The sequence below is a fragment of the Pteronotus mesoamericanus genome, unplaced genomic scaffold (assembly GCF_021234165.1).
Source record: "Pteronotus mesoamericanus isolate MK-2021 breed Mesoamerican mustached bat unplaced genomic scaffold, CSHL_Meso_final contig_25, whole genome shotgun sequence".
Taxonomy (NCBI): domain Eukaryota; kingdom Metazoa; phylum Chordata; class Mammalia; order Chiroptera; family Mormoopidae; genus Pteronotus; species Pteronotus mesoamericanus.
Genome location: NW_026555105.1, coordinates 32,167,468 through 32,185,222, shown reverse-complemented (window position 1 = coordinate 32,185,222; position 17,755 = coordinate 32,167,468). Strand labels below are relative to the sequence as shown.

The window sequence follows — 17,755 nt, the reverse complement described above, 5'->3', positions numbered from 1 at the left end:
CCATTGGCTACTCTCTTAGTTTTCTCTGCAAAGCCTCTGTTTAACTCTTCTCAAGTCTATGTAGACTACTTTGGCCCCTTTAGCCAGGGATCTACTATGTGTGACCGCCACTCTGTACTTAGCAGTCAGGCTTAAGCACCACTGGGCCAGGCAGAGTCCCTCCTGGGGGTGGGGCTCTTTTGTCCTCTCACGCTGCTGTTGCCCAGGGGAGTGATCTGCCTGAGCAGAATGGCTGGGGCCATACTGGGGAGGAGTCAGCACCAAGATCGTGCCTGTTACCCTCCGTTCTCTCCCCAAAACCTCCATCTCCAGTCCCTCATCAAGCAGATGTCTAGACCACTCTGCTTCCCTTTTAACCAGGGATCTACTATCTGACTCTACTCTGTACTCAGCAGTCAGGCTTAAGCACTACCTGTCCAGGGTAGAGTCCCTGCTGGGGGCAGCGCTATTGTGTCCTCTCATGCTGTTGGCGCTCAGGACAGTGGTCTGCCTGAGCAGAACGTCTACTGCTGTGTTGGGGATGAGTCAGCACCAGGATCCGGCAGGCTATTCCCTCAGTTCTCTCCCCAAAACCTCCTTCCCCAGTCTCTACTCAGATGTCTCTAATGTATTCTGTCCCCGCCTTTGCCTGAGTCCAGGGTAAGTGGCAGCAAATTAAAATTTATGCAATGGCTCTTTAAGCCACTCTTTTTGTCTCCAGATGCCTGTTTTTGGCAGAGAGCAACCCTGCTACTTTTCACAGCTGGCTGTTAGCTGTTTACCTTTTGGGCTCTGGTGCGGTAGACTATAGATCCCTGCTTATGGTCTAGACCCCGCTCTTCTCAGGGGAATCCAGCTTGCCGTTTCAGTATCCTTTGGGTGCTGCCACCCGTGGGTGCCCCACCCTTCTTCTCAAGTTTCTATCTCACTCCTTACCAGTTAGGTTGTTCTAAAGCCGATTCTTTTGTCTGTCTGATGTTATAAGGCTCCTCTCTTGCTATTGTACAATTGTTTCTTCCAGGTGATTTCTCCACAATTTAGTTGTAATTCCAGATTGGTCCTGGGAAGAAGTCCGTGCGATTTCTATTCACTCCTCCTCCATCTTGTAGTCAGTGTTTTTTAAAGCAAAGACTATTTTATAAATGTGCTAAAAGTAGATTTCCAGTCAGGATGGATGCATATGTAAGCATGACTCACCTTGCACAACCACATCAAAATTACAACTAAATTATAGAATAATCGTCACTCAGAAACATCAGAAATGTATTTTGAATGGAAGCCCTCAACTATGGGTTAAAAAAACCTAATTCATCCAGACTGGTAGGTGGGGCTGATATGTGGATATGTGAAACAGGCTGATGCTACACTCACATGTATTGGATAATAATTTGGAGGGATATCTCCGGAGCAAGGAGTACCAGCACTATGCCAGTTCTCCCAACCCACATTCACTTGTCAGGATGATAACTCCTCATTACTTAATGGCTGTTAAAAAAACAGTGAGGATTGAGTTGGTTGAAGAAACTTCTTGTGTCCCAATCAGTTTCTCTTAATAAACCCACACACAGACTTACTCAGACTTACTCCCTCTGAGTTCCAGCACTGGAGTAGCAGCTTTATAGGTACCAGTGGCATATGAGAAAGAATTGTAGTGTCTGGCATCAAAGTGAGGGCTGGGGAACAGCTTACTCCCAAACAGAAAGGTCGGCAGAGGCCATTGTTCCTTTTCTGAACCCACTCTCCACAGCGCTGGCAGGCAGGTGCCATATCTGAGACTCTATCAACCTAGCTAACACTGCTTGCCCCACTTTGGAGATCCACTGAGGTGCCACCCCAGGCCCATGCAAGCTGTTAACAGTAGTTTATCCATATGAATGCCTGGTTTCGGCTCATGCTTCACAACTTTCTAAGTTCTCTAAAACAAAGAACAGCCAGCCTCAGCGAGCTCCAAGCTCCTCTTCCATTTGCTATGAGGCCCAGGGCTGGCTCTAGGCAGCCAGCCTAGGTTCACAGATTGGCATTGCCTGTGAATCTCCAAACCCACAAGTAGCAGCCATCTGCAGATCATGCAGGATGGCCCTGGGAAAAACACAGGTTGGGGCTTACCTTGGCCTGCACCACTTGGGAAACTCCAGAGCCTGTACACCCAGTGGACCACTACACACCTTGCTGAAACACCATGACCCTGCCCCAGCACAACTGATCCTCCATAGAGAGTGGAGGTTGGTGGTCAGTGGTCACAGCCAGAACTTGCAGCTGACTGGCCTGTGTAAATCCTTCCCATTCACCTGACAACAGCAATCAAGGATCAACTACAAGAGGAGGGTGTACTCAGCCCACATGGAGGGCACACCTCAAGTACCCAGCTTGAATGATATGGAAGGCTGTGCCACTGGACCCTACAGGACACCTGCTACATTAGGCCACACTATCAAGACAGGAAGTCATAGCAGCTCTACCTAATACATAGAAACAAACACAGGGAGGCTGCAAAAATTGAGGAGACAAGGAAACCTGACCAAATGAAAGAAGAGAAAAAGAAGTAATCAAAATGGAGATAAGCAATCTTTCAGATGCAGAGGTCAAAACACTGGGTATAAAGATGCTCAGGGAACTTAGTGAGGACCTCAGCAGCATAAAAAGATCCAGTCAGAAATGAAGGATACACTAATTGAAATGAAGAACAAGTTATAGGAAACAACAGCAGAGTGGATGAAGTTGAGAATCCAATCAATGATTTGAAATATAAGGATGCACAAAACAACCAATCAGGGCAACAAGAAGAAAAAAGAATCCAAAAAAAATGAGGATCGTGTAAGCAGCCTCTGGGACAACTTTACAAGGTCCCACATTAACATCATAGTGGAGCCAGAGGAGAAGAGGGAGAGCAAGAAATTGGAAATCTATCTGAAAAAATAATGAAAGAAGACTTCCCTAATTTGGTGAAGGAAATAGACATGCAAGTCTATGAAACACAGAGAATCCCAAACAAGTGGATACAAAGAGGGACACTCCCAAGACACATTATAATTAAAATGCCAAAGTCATTTTTAAGATTCTCTGTTTATCTTGGCAAATGCCAGTTAGAATACAAAGACAAAGACAATCTTAAAAGCAGCAAGAGAAAATCAGTTAGTTACCTATAGGGGAGTTCTCATAGCACTGTCAGCTGTTTTCTCAAAAGAAACTTTGCAGGCTAGAAGGGATTGTCAGGAAATATTCCAAGTCATGAAAAGGAGGGACCTACAGCGAAGATTGCTCTACCCAGCAAAGCTATCATTTACAATCGAAAGGTAGATAAAGAGCTTCCCCGACAAGAAAATACTAAAGGAGTTCATCATCTCTAAACCATTATTACATGAAATGTTGAAAAGACTTATTTAAGAAAAAGAAATCAAAACTATGAACAATAAAATGGTGGTAAATAAATCTATATCAACAATTGAATCTAGAAAACAAACTAAGCAAACAAGAACAGAGACAGAATCATGGATACAGAGAGTGTTTTCTTTTTTTTTTCTTCTTTTTATTGAAATTTTTTCCCATTTTGTCCTCTTATATCCCCTTTCTCCCTGCAATCACCATGCTGTTGCCCATGTCCATTAGTCCTTTGGAGAGCATTTTGATGGTTGCTGGATGGAAGGGGGATTTGAGGGAATGGGTGAAGAGCAATGGGGATTAAGGAGTACAAATACTTGATAATTACGGAGTAGCCATGGGGATGTAAAGTACAGTATAGGAAAAGGAGTAGCCAAAGAACTTACATGCATGGCCAGTGGACATGAACAAAGGTTTGGGGATTGCCTGAAGGATTGGGGGGTACTGCATGGATGGAGTTAAAGGGGAAAAAATGGGACAACTATAATAGCATAACCAATAAAATACAATTTAAAAATTAAACAAATGTGCTAAAACTAGATATTTTAAATATATTTAAAATTAAAAAATGAACTTTTAAAAATTTGGCATATTTCCTTGCTCTTGGTATATGATAATAGTTCAGATGGTAAAATGGCAATTTGAATTAGAAAGGATTTGTTTCTTTAACTTACTGTTATAATTAGAATTTACAACTGGGACATGAAAACAATTATATTTTCCTCCTCCCCCCCCCAAGCTCCACCCTATCCACATACAAATAGACAGTTGAGTTTAGTGGTCAAGAATACGGGGTTTGGATTCAGGTAAACCTTTATTCTAATCCCACCTTTTCATTTACCAGTCTCCTTACTATGGACAATATTCAGTGTTTTAAGCTGTACTTCCCACTCTTTCCACTACTATAAAATGGGGATAAATAGCTACCTTACAAAGTTCTAGAAGGTTAAATGATATAATGCATTTAAATGATATAAGTAATATAAAGGTTAAATGATGTACATCATTTAACAACACTATGGGGAGGGTGTTTTTATTATCCTCATTTTATAAAAGAGGAAACTAAGACCCAGAGGAAATTAAATAATAAAAATAAATATAATTTATATGATCTACTTTTACCACATGATAATAAGTTTAATAAAATTTTACTACTAAAAGAAGGAAGCTTTTTAAAAATGTTTTTTAATCTGGCTTAAGGTTATTATGTTTCATCCAAAGAAGTAAATAAGAGAGAGACAATCTCTGTTTTTTTCTCTTATCTTACCTGTGTCTCAGCCCAACAAATTTCAGAAAGTTACAAAATAAGACAAATTTAGGTCATAAAATTGAGGAGAGGTAGAAAGGGGATTTTCTGAGAAGAAACAAGAATAAGAATAAATGTTCTTTCTTTTCTAGAAAGAGATGACTCTCCACTGGGTTTCTAAGAGGAGTCCTTATTTACTGTTTTTTGGAGTGCAGGCTACTGGTCAAGACTATTATGGGGAATGGAAAAGACAATGGGCTAATGTCCAGGGTTTTCAATGAAGGAAGAATGGGCCCTTCTACTGAGGTCATGTGTTCTCTGAGGCTTTGGCTGACGCAGCATCTGTCTCCCAGGTAGTACCAGTTGAATCACCAATCCCACAAGTCTGCCAGTTTTGTTATGAAATCCATGTGTTGAATAATTTCTGTAGAGCTTTCAGTTGCCACTCTGACCCAGCAGTCTTATGAATGTAGGCAGCATGGTGTTTTCAGCAGCCATAATGTATTTTTTACTGTCTGCTATGTTGGAAGTGTTGTGTTCAGTTCTTGGTTTTACTTTTAAGATGGCTATTGTCATGACACCTGGGAAGGCAACTGTGGGTCACAAGACTTCATCTCCAATTATCCTAGATTTTGTATTATTTCTCAAGGAGGGTAATTAGGGGAGTGGGATATGTGTGTATGCATTTCAAAGTCTTGAGGAACAGTTTACAAATCTAGGATTCTTTGAATGAGAAAAGAATAATCATGGCACTAGTATAGCTGTTTAAAAAATTCAAAGGACTTTAGTAGGAGGTTAAAGTATTTTGAGAGAGTAGAACTAGTACTGGTGGGTTGAAGTTAGCAGATATTCCCTATGCAATCTTAGGAAGAACTTTTTGCCATTGGCAAGTGTCCAAATGGGGAGTATGTTCCCATATGAGATAGTGAGCTTCTCAGTATCAGAAATGCCTGAGGTATTTCATGGAGATTCATGTGCTTGGTAGAATATTGGAGCAAATGAATTTTGAAGTCCTTGTAAAAAAAGAATAGAATATTATAGAAAGCTTGTAGTATGCCTGTTCACCATTTGCAGTCTTCTTCCTCCATTCCTCAGCAGTGAGCACCTAGAAAATAACAGTGCTATTTTATGGGGCTGTCTTTCTTCCCTTTGGTCATACTGAGTGCTGATGTATTATTGTGGCTCATTTCTTTTTTTATTGGAACTAATTTAATTATTTTTGAACCTTTGCAGTGAATTCCACATAATTGCTATGCCAATATTTAGCCATTTCCTTACTCATTGACTTTATGTTTTCCATTTTTCATTCTCACCAAATAGGTGGTAATGTACATTTTTATATTCTATGATAGCAATCTAAGGTTTTTTCTAATTCTGCTTCTAACTGATGAGTGGAAAATTATCAGTTGTGATTCCCCTCTCAAACGCACAGAAGTCATTGTGGATTTTGAAAAGATGAATCCAGACATCCTGGGTAGCATTAATGGGAAACAAAGTAGGAATGATTGATGTATTCTTTTATAAAACTATAGTAGCTTATTTTCTTTCCAGTTTCAGACATATAAATCTGCTTCATGACTTTACAAAGCAATTAGCTTTAACAGAACTTTTATCCTTTTTTCTTTATACCTGGAAAGATCTAGCATAGTGGTGAACATAAACTGGGCTCCTTGGTCCATAACTGTTTGCAGTTGTTATTGTGCCACCCAAGGGAGGCATGGAAAAGGCCATCTTAAATGGGGTTTTCTAAATAAAGGCAGAGGAGCTCTGGCATTCCAGTCTCCTAGGGCCCTGGTTAATGTAGCTGATACCTGGGCCGGCTCCCAGACCACTGACTTAGAATATCTGGGAAGATGGTTCCTATCTCCATGCTCCTTAAGTAGTTTGATAACACACCTGGTTTGAGAATAAGACAACTGGAATGATTTGAAGGGGCCAGAAGAGTAACTAGTTGACAAATTACAATGGGGGAAGATTTTTCAGAGTAAGGAAAATTACTATTGATAAGACTAAGGAACTTTCTTTTCCTGTTTTTCTGAAAAATTTGCTGCAATAACTGAAAATATAATTTTAATAGTGTTAGAATGTTGTTTGGATAGATTTTAAACAGCCTCTGGTATTATTACCCAGTTGATATACATCACTATTAAATTTATTAGTTGGTATGATTTTGTCTTCTGTTGAAAGCCAGTAATTACATATAGTATTTCTGAACTATTGTATTTACCTATTTTCTTTTCTTCCAGGCTGCTCTTTATGGATGTGGCTGCTGGGCTGAAAATACTGGAACTCATAATCCCTACTCCACAGCTGTGAGTACCTCAGGTATTTGCTGCTTTCATGACCATTTTTCATAACTTCAGCCTTGTAGGTCATTTAATGATTGAAAACAATATTTTCATGTAAGAATAAAGCATGTGCTAAAACACTGCATAGACAAGAACACTAATACATAAAAGATCTGTGATATTTGAGAGCTTTTAAGAGTTTCACAATGTATCACAGTGTAAATGCTTTCCTAACATTTTAACACACTTTTGGAGTTAACTGTAACTTAATAATATTTTTTATGCATTTTTTTGTCTAATGATTTATGATAGTGCCAAATTTAGATCACAGATATAAAAGAAGCAAGGCATTTCCAAAACCAAGTTGTGTTCTTCAGTAAAATGCTGACATAAAACTTACAAGGTACATTTCAAAATACATAGTTTATGATACCCAATCCTTTACATGTTTAATAAAATGTATATCCTGTGTTTGTACCTATATTATAAAAGTCATTATCATTTAGAAATGAGAGAGAGAGAGAGAGAGAGAGAGAGTGTGTGTGTGTGTGTGTGTGTGTGTGTGTGTGTGTGTGTTGGGGGGTGAATTTTAATAGGCAGAATGGTTGGTGTCTAGATCCAAGTTTTTATATGCTGTGTCGTCAGATGTACTTGAAAGCTTTTCTTTTAATGTGGTGATATGCATGGCTGACAACATAATATTGGTTTATATTGACAAAATAATACTGGTTTGCTTTTACCTATCAAGTTACAGCTTAGGCCTCTCCCCCCATATCCTCAGAATTTATTAGTAGGGAAGATTGATATGACTGCCTCTCCATCCTTTCCTTCTTCAGTCCAATTGCCGCCTCCTCCTGATAACTCTCGACTCTTTCTGTGATCTCTGATGAAGTTGGCTGTTTTCTTTATGGCTGTAGCAAAGATTCTGGAATTTTTTGGTTTGTCCTGCTTCTCTGACCTGTCTTTGCCTTCTTTCTAGATTCTTCCCATTGCTAACAGCTGCAGATTGAGGCCTCTGCTGTCTTTCCTTCATCTCACAGCATGTGTTGTCATGGTGATTTGGTGTCATTGCTGTGTTCCCATGATTTCTGCAATTATCTCTTAGGGTATTGGCTTTCATGTCTATCTCTACTATGGACTTTTCACTTGAGGCCCATGTGAGTCATTTCCTACTTCCTGTTGGACATGTCCCTGTGGGTGTCATGCATACACAGCATATTCACCAGACTCTGCAAACATGTTGTTTCTTATTCCCCCTCTTTGGCTATCTTTCTCCTGTACTCCCTATCTCTTTTATTGCCACCATTATCCTATTTGTTGCTCAGACTTGACATCTTAGTACCATTCTCATATTTTTTGCTTCTTTCCATTTCTGCTGACCTGTCATTTTCAGTCTGTACGATCTTGCCTGCCTGTTTTAGCAGACCTAAATTCACTCCTGACCTAGATTCATTCCTGTATCAGTGAAAAAATAAGACTCAACCACTAGCTATTAAGTGGTCTAAACACATATTAATATTTAGTATAAACCACAGTAATGTAATTGGTAAAAATTGTTTTCAGTCTTTTAATTTTGAAGAGATGAACGTAAAATGATATTATAAATTAATTTTTAATTTAATATTAGTAGCATGAAAATCTCTACACACAATATTTAGGAATTAGCTTGTGCAATGGAAAATTGTGGTATTTGAATAAACAGGAGTCTAAAATAGATAATTTATAATTTCATTTTTATTTTCTCAAAGAAGTATCAGTTTGTATCATCTGTCAGTTTTATTGTTGACCAATATGTTGTTCAGTAAATTGTTTTGCTATTCTTTAAATGTTATTCTCATGTCTAGACCTTAGGAAACCTGGATTCTATTTTTTAAGCTGAAATTCTGAGAGCCTATCTGATTTTGTCACTTCGGAAAATAAATTCAATTTCCTTGGGATTTTCCAAGCTCCCCGACCCTGATTTTTAAAATTGGTCATGTAGGTGGGATAAGAACACATTTACTGAATTTGATTCTGTTAAGTATAATGGAGTGGGTGGGTAAAACTAAAATTGTAAAATTAAGGTCTTTTTCCCTTACCCTTGGATATTTCCTTCTTTGCCTAACTTGCATCAGTTAAAGATAGTGTCATATGACTAAATATAAGCTTAGGTTTCCAATTCATGACATCTTTTGTAGCTTTTTAACTTGGATGCCCAGCTCACCATTCTACATCCTTCCCAAGTATAAGACTAACCATCATCAGCCCACAGAACCTGAAGATATTAGAGCAGGTCTCCAGTTTCTTTCATGTATAGAACTTTGTGTGATTGCTTTACCCTTGTTTTTCTGGGGGCTGTTGGTATGAGTTTGACAATGGTATGTATGGCAGAGTTGGGTGATCAACTCAGAAGAAAGGTGGAGCAAAGAATTTTGCAGTTGTTTGGCCAAAATATAAAACTTGTACCTTAGCCTATTGCAGAAAATCAAGAGACCTGGCCTACATTTTAGGTTTATAGTTTTTGGAAGGTGATAATCGAATGGCAAGAAGGAAGGTAGGTAGTTATGGTTAGGGTAGGGCTTTCCCAAGGCCAGACAGGACGTGATCATTAGTCTGAGGGATAAACTCCAGCATCTTGTTCTCATCACTGGGTAGGGAAAAATGAGTAGGGAGTGGGGAAGAGAATAAGGTGGCAGGAGCTGAACTTGGAAACTCTGACTAATGTTCTGGCATCATGGAAATTTGCCTAGGTAGGGAGGGAGCAGAGTGGATACCTGGGTCCTTTTTCAGACTCTTTCACTCATTGGCTGTGACCCTGTCAAGGGGTTATTTGTAAAATAAGATTAAATATCTATGTTAATATTTATGAGACTTGAATGAGTTAACATACAAAAGGAACCTAGCACACTTTTTGGTTCTGAGTATTTAAATGTATTTTGTTGAATCTAAATCACCCTCTTTTATAAGATACACCATTATTTAAAAAAAAATGCTAATTGATTCCTTTTCTTTTTTATTGTGGTAAGAACACTTAAAATGAGATCTACCTTCTTTACAAATAGTTTTTACCATTTTAACCATTAAAACAAAGTATAGTTGTCATAAAATGTTAGTTTCAGATATACAACATTGATTTTTGACATTTATATACCCTATGAAGTGATCACCACAAGTCTAGTAACCATCTTTCATAGTGCAAAGTTATTAAAATATTATCAAATATATTTCTTATGCTGTATATTACATGCCCATTTCTTATTTATTTTATATCTGGAAGTTTGTACCTCTTAATGCCCTTCACGTTTTTCACCCATCTACCTGCTCTTCTCTCTGGTAACCATCAGTTTGTTCTCTGGGTCTGTGAGTCTGTTTCTGGTCTTTTGGGTTTTTTTTTCTTTGTTTTATTCTTTAGATTTCACATATAAATGAAATCATACAGTATTTGTCTTTCTCTATTCAACTTATTTCAAGTAGCATAATACTCTGTAGGTCCATCCATGTTGTCACAAATGACAAGCTTTCATTCTTTATTATGGATGAATAATATTCCATATTGTATATATACCACAGCTTTCTTATCCATCTCTCAATGGACACCCAGATTACTTCATATAATTTGCCAGTATAGTCATGTGCTGCATAACATGCTGCATAAAAACGTTTCACTCAGTGATGAACTGCATATACAATAGTGATATATCATATAGCTTAGTTTTGTAGTAGGCTATTCCATCTAGGTTTGCATAAGTACACCTTAAGAGGTTTGCACAATGATGAAACCATCTACCAATACAGTTTTCAGAATGTACTCTTGTCAGTAGGTGGTGTATGACTGTATCATCTTTTACTCAGTAGGTTGCATTTTCTTTTTGTTGATGCTTTCCTTGATTTTGCAGAACCTTTTTAGTTGATATAGTCCTATTTGTTTATTTTTTTGCTTTTGTTGCCCTTGCCTGAGGAGACATTAACAAAAAAATGTTGCTAAGAGAAATGTTGGAGGGTTTACTGCCTATGTTCTTTTATGAGTTCTATGGTTTCAGGTCTAACATTTAAGTCTTTAACCTATTTTGAGTTTATTTTTGTATATGGTATATGGTATAAGAAAGTGATATAGTTTCATTTTTTTGCATATACCTGTTCTGTTTCTCCAACACCATTTAGTGAACAGACTGTCCTTTCCTTATTGTATATTCTGCCTTCTTTGTTGTAGGTTAAATAACCATGTAAGCATACGTTTATTTCTGTACTCTATTTTGTTTCATTGATTTAAATATCTGTTTTTGTGCCAGCACCATATTGTTTTTATTTCTATAACTTTGTAGTATAGTTTGAAGTGAGGATGTGTGATACTTCTTTGTTTTTCTTTCTCAAAATTGCTTTGGTTATTCAGCTATTTTTGTGGTTCCATATAAATTTTAGGATTATTGTTTTGTACAAAAAGGCCATTAGTATTTTGATAGAGATTGCGTTGAATCTCTAACTTGCTTTGGGTAATATGGACATTTTAATCCTATTAATCCTTCCAATCCATGAGACAGTGTATCTTTATATTTATTTGTGTTGTCTTCAGTTTCTTTTGTCAATGTTTTATAGTTTTCAGAGGACAGGTTTTTCACTCCTAGATTAAATTTTTTTCTAAGTATTTTATTCTTTTTGATGAAGTTGTAAGTGGGATTGGTTTCCTAATATCTCCTTCTGATAGTTCATTATTAGTGTATAGGAACGCAACAGATTTCTGTATATTAATTTTGTATCCTTCAACTTTACAGAATTCATTTATTCTAAATTTTTTTTGTGGAGTCCTTAGGGTTTTCTATATATAATATAATGTCATCTGCAAACAGTGACAGTTTTACTTTTCTTTCCCAATTTGGATACATTTATTTATTTTGCTTGTCTGAATGCTTTTCTAATACTGTCGTGAAGAAAAGTGGTGAGAGTAGGCGTTCATGTCTTCTTCCTGATCTTAGAGGAAAAGCTTTCGGCTTTTTTACATTGAGTATGATGTTAACTGTGGGTTTATCATATATGGCCTTTAAGTGTTGAGGTATATTTCCTCTATAACCACTTTGCTATGAGGTTATCATAAATGAGTGTTGAATTTTGTCAGATGCTGTTTTAATTGAGATTATCATAGGATTTTTATCCTTTGTTTTGTTAAGGTCATATATAATGTTGATTGATCCGCAGATATTCAACCATCTTTGAATCCCTGGGATAAGTTCCACTTGATCATGGTTTATGATCCTTTTAATATATTGCTGAATTCTATTTGCTTGTATTGAAGATACTGCATCTATGTTCCTCAGGGATATTGGCCTGTCGATTTCTTCTTCGTCGTCTTCCTTCCTTCCTTCCTTCCTTCCTTCCTTCCTTCCTTCCTTCCTTCCTTCCTTCCTTCCTTCCTTCCTTCCTTCCCCTTCTTCCATCTCCTTCTTCTTTTCTCCTCCTTTTTCTTTTCTCCTCCTTCTTCTCCTCCTTCTCCGCCTTCTCCTTCTCCTTCCCCCTTCCCTCCCCCCTCCTCCACCCCCTCCCCATCCTCCTTTCTTCTTCTTTCTTCTTCTTCTTTCTTTTTCCTTCTTTGTCTGCTTTTGGTATTGGGGTACTGTTGGCCTTGTAGAATGAGTTTGGAAGCATTCCTTCTTTTTAAATTTTTGGAATAATATGAATTCTTCTTCTTTAAATGTTTAATTCTTCTTTAAATGTTTGGTAGAATTCACCTGTATTAATTCTTCTTTAAATGTTTGGTAGAATTCACCTGTATTAATCTTCTTCAAATGTTTGGTAGAATTCACCTGTAAAGCTGTATGGTCCTGAACTTTTGCTCGTTGGGAGTTTGTGATTACTGACTGACTCAGTTTTGTTACTGCTAATCATTCTGTTCAGTTTTTCAGTTTCTTCCCTACTTAGATTAGTTTTAGAAGATTGTATGTTTTTAGGAATTTTTCAGATTCTTCTAGGTTATCTAATTTGTTGTGCATAATTGTTCGTAGTGTTCTCAAGATTTTTGTAATTTTGTGGTGTCAGTTGTAACTTTTCTTTCATTTCTAATTTTACTTATTTGGGTCCCCTCTTTTTCTTTATGAGTCTGATTAAAGTTCTATCAATGTTGTCTGTTTTTACAAAGAGCAAGCTTGGTTTCATTGATCTTTTCTATTTTTTTAGTCTCTTTTATTTCCACTCTAATTCTTATTTCATTTCTTGTACTAACTTTGGGCTTTGTTTTTCCTTTGTTTTCTAGTTCCTTTAGGTATAAGATTAGATATTTTGAGATTTTTCTTGTTTCCTGCAGTAGTCCTGTTTCACTATAAACTTTCCTCTTAGAATTGCTTTTGTTGTTTCTCATTGATTTTGGAACATTGGTTTTCCATTTTCAGTAATCTCAAGGTATTTATCAACTTTCTCTTTGATTTCTTAATTCATGCTATTGGTAGTTTAGCTTTCACATATTTGTGTTTTCCCATTTTTCTTCTTGTATTTAATTTCTAATTTCATACTGTTTTGGTCAGAAAAGATGCTTGATATGATTTCCATCTTCTTAAATATATTGAGACTTGCTTTATGGCTTAAGATGTGATTTATTGTGGAGAATGTTTCATGTCACTTAAACAGAATATGTGTTCTGTTGTTTTTGGATGGAATGTTCTATTATGACCATTGTACCTAATGTGTCATTTACATTTAGGCCTCTGTTTCCTTTCTGGTATTCTCTGGATAGTCTATTCATTGATGTAAGTGGGATGTTAAAACCCCCTACTAATACTGCATTACCTTTAATTTCTCTCTTTACATATGTTAATATTTTTTTATATATATAGGTACTCTTATGCTGGGTATTTAGATATGTATAAACTTTATATCTTCTTGGATCAATTCCTTTATCATTATGAAATACCCTTCTTTGTTTCTTGTCATAATCTTTGTTTTAAAGTCTGTTTTGTGTGATATAGGGATTGCTACCCCAGCTTTCTTTTTGTTTCCATTTGCATTAAACATTTTTTTCCATCACTTCACTCTCAGTCTGTGTGTGTGTGTGTGTATCTGAAGTGAGTCTCTAGTAGGCAGTATATGTATGAATCTTTCTTTTTTTTTATCCATCCAGCTACCCTGTGCCTTTTGATTGGTGCATTTAAACCATTTACATTGAAAGTAATTACTGATACATGTGTACTCATTGCCATTTTGCTGTTTTCTGGTTGTTCTGTAGTCCTCCTCTTACTCCTCCCTTGTGATTTGATAACTTTTTTATCGTTTAGTTTGGATTCTTTTCTCTTTATTTATTTTTTTACATTTGGTATGTAGTTACCATGAGACCCATACATAGCAAACTGTGTATATAGCTATCTAATTTAAGTTGATGGTTGCTTAAGTTCAAGTACATTCTAAAAGTAGTACATTTTTACTCACACCACTCACCCATTTTATGTTTTCGATGTCATATTTTATATATTTGTGTGTGTGTGTGTGTGTGTAGTCTTTATTGTACAGATGATTTTACTACATTTGTGTTTTCACCTTTTTTACTAGCTTTATTAGTGACTGATCCACTACCTTTACTATGTATTTGCCTTAACCAGTGAAATTTCTGTTATATATTTGCTCATTTCTACTTTTAGACTTTTCTTTTCCACTTACAGAAACCGCTTTTAGATATTTCATAATGCCAGTTTAGTGGTGATGAACTCCTTCAGCTGTTGAATGTCTGGGAAATTATTTCTTTCAATTCTGAATGATAATATTGCCTGGTAGAGTATTATTGGTTGGAGGATTTTCTCTTTCATCACTTTGAATGTATCTCATCATTCCCTTCTGGTCAGCAAAGTTTCTGCTGAAAACTCACTTGGTAGTCTTATGGGGAGCAGGGTGGGGGGTCCCTTGTATGTAATTGGCTTTTTCTTGCTGCTTTTAAGCATTTTCTCTTTAATTTTTTAAGTATATTTTATTGATTATACTATTACAGCTATCTCATTTTTTTCCTCCCCTTTATCCCCCTCCACACTACAACCCCCTTCCCTCCAGTATTCCCACCACTTAGTTCATGTCCATGGGTCATACAAGTTCTTTGGCTTCACCATTTCCCATTCTATTCTAAACCTCCCCCTGTCTATTTTGTACCTACCAATTATGCTTCTTATTCCCTGTACCTTTCGCCCTAGTCTTCCCCTCCATGTGATCTCCATTTCTGTGATTCTGTTCCTGTTCTAGTTGTTTGATTAGTTTGCTTTTGTTTTTGTTTTTTTTTAGGTTCAGTTGTTGATAGTTGTAAGTTTGTTGTCATTTTACTGTTTATAGTTTTGATCTTTTTCTTAGATAAGTCCCTATAACATTTCATATAATAAGGACTCAGTGATGATGAACTCCTTTAACTTGACCTTGTCTGGGAAGCACTTTATCTGCCCTTCCATTTTAAATGATAGTTTTGCTGGATAGAGTAATCTTGGATGTAAGTCCTTGCCTTTCATGACTTTGAATATTTTCTTTCCAGCCGCTTCTTGCCTGCAAGGTTTCTTTTGAGAAATCAGCTGATAGTCTTATGGGAACTCCTTTGTGGGTAACTGTCTCCTTTTGTCTTGCTGCTTTTAAGATTCTCTGCTTATCTTTAATCTTGGGTAATGTAATTATGATGTATCTTGGTGTGTTCCTCCTTGGGTCCAACTTCTTTGGGACTCTCTGAGCTTCCTAGACTTGCATGTCTATTTCCTTCGCCAGATTGGAGAAGTTTCCTTTCATTATTTTTTCAAACAAGTTTTCAATTTCTTGCCCCTCCTCTTCTCCTTTTTGCATCCCTATGGTTTGGATGTTGGAATGTTTAAAGTTGTCCCAGAGATTCCCAATCTTCTCATTTTTTTTTTGAATTCTTGTTTCTTCATTCTGTTCTGGTTGAATGTTTATCTCTTCTTTCTGTTCCTTATCATTGATTTAAGTCCCAGTTTCCTTTCCTTCACTGTTGGTTCCCTGTATATTTTTCTTTATTTCAGTTTGTATAGCCTTCATTTCTTCCTTTATCTTGTATCTGTACTCGATCATTTCTATGAGCATCCTGATTATAGTGTTTTGAACTCTGCATCTAATAGGATGGCTATTTCCTTATTGCTTAGTTGTATTTTTTCTGGAGTTTGGATCTGTTCTTTCATTTGGGTCATATTTCTTTGTCTGGGTGCACCTGTTACATTGTAAGGGGTGGAGCCTTAAGTATTCTCCAGGGTTAGGCAACCTACCTGGCTGCTTTGTGGCACTGTACATAGGAGAGGGTTCAGAGAGAGAACAGTGCCACTTGCTTGGTTCTTGCCCCGCTTTCAGTCACATCTCCCGCTACCCATGGTCAAATTGGGTCCTTCTGGTGTTGATTCCCCAAGTGTGTGGGTTTGTGTATGTTCTAGGACCCCATGGATCCATCCAGCAGACTCTCCTGTGAGACTGGGAGTTTCTCCCACTGCTTCAAACCCCACAGATTTTTACAGCCATAGGTTTTGAGATTTTATTTCCCTTTGCTGGAACCCTGGGTTGTGTGGTCTGTTTGGCTCTCCAGTTGTTTCTCCAGTTTATCTGACACAAATGTGGGACTGCCCTGTCTGCCAGCCACCGCTTTGCTTACCCAGTTTGCCAACTGCCAACTTGCTGTGCATCTTCTCCATTCTAGCTGCCTGTCTCTGCCCCTCCTACCTGTCTGAATGAATGTTTATTTTTTAATTCCTTGGTTGTTGGATGTCTGTACAGTTCAATTTTCTGGCAGTTCTGATTTTTTTGTTTGTTTCTGAATTGGTTGTTATCCTTCTTTTGGTTGGAAGAGGAAATGAAGCATATCTACCTATGCCTCCAATTTGGCTGGAAGTCTTTATTTTTAATTTTTGATATTTTAATTATGATGTGTCTTGCTATTTGTCTTTTTGTGTTCATCTTATTTGGGACTCTCTTTCCTTCCTGTCCTTGGATGTCTGTTTCCTCTGCCAGGTTAGGGAAGTTTTCAGCCATTGTTACTTCAACAGTTTTCTTTCCCCTTTCTTCTCTCTTTTCTGTCTCTGGGACCTGTGTAATGCAAATATTAGTATACCTGATGTCCTAGAGATCCCTGAAACAATCCTAATTTTTAAAAATTCTTTTTTTTCTTTATTTATCTTCCAATTGATTTTCATTACCCTGTCTTCCAGATTGCTCATCCACTTTATTATCTAATCTGCTGTTGATTCCCTTCCAGTGTATTTTTCATTTTGATTATTGTATTCTTTAGTGCTGATTGGTTCTTTTCTATATTTTGTAGTTCTTTGAAGTTTTCTCTTATTTATCTACTCTTCTTCTGAGCTTGGTGAGCATTTTTATGACCATTACTTTTAACTCTTTTATCTGTTATACTGTTTATCTCTGTTATTCCACCCATCAGCACACCCATAGTATCACAGACCAAGTCCCACCAGGTGTGCACAAGGGTTCATTTAACTCTATTTCCTCACGAACACTTGTTGTCTCCTGTCATTTTGATAATAGCCATTCTAACAGGCTTGGGATGCTAGCTCATTGTGATTTTGATTTGCATTTCCCTGATGATTAATGATGTTGAACACCTTTTTATGTACCTGCTGACCATTTGTGCGTCATCTTTGGAGAAATGTCTATTAAAGTCCTTGGTCCATGTTTTAATCTTGTGTGTGTTTTTTTTTTTTTTTTTTGCTATGACTTATGTTCCTTATTTCTTATATATATTTTGGATGTTAACCCCTTATCAGATATATGGTTTGGAAATATTTTCTCCCATTCTGTAGGTTGCCTTTTAATTTTATTATTTCCTTTTCTGTCAGAAGCTTTTTAGTTTGATGTAGTCCCACTTGTCTATATTTGTTTTTGTTGCCAGTATGTTTAGTGTCATATCCAAGAATAAAATACACCTATA

The 17,755-nt window shown here is 37.0% G+C and overlaps 1 protein-coding gene across 2 annotated transcripts in view; it reads left to right on the top strand.

Moving 5' to 3' along the window:
* Window positions 1-17,755, top strand: part of TASP1 (taspase 1) — a 305,001-nt gene that overhangs the window by 141,412 nt on the left and 145,834 nt on the right. For both annotated transcript variants that reach the window (XM_054574067.1, XM_054574068.1), the window contains one exon: window positions 6,850-6,928. In XM_054574067.1, coding sequence (XP_054430042.1) covers window positions 6,850-6,928 — 79 coding nt within the window. The remainder of the gene's footprint in view (window positions 1-6,849; window positions 6,929-17,755) is intronic.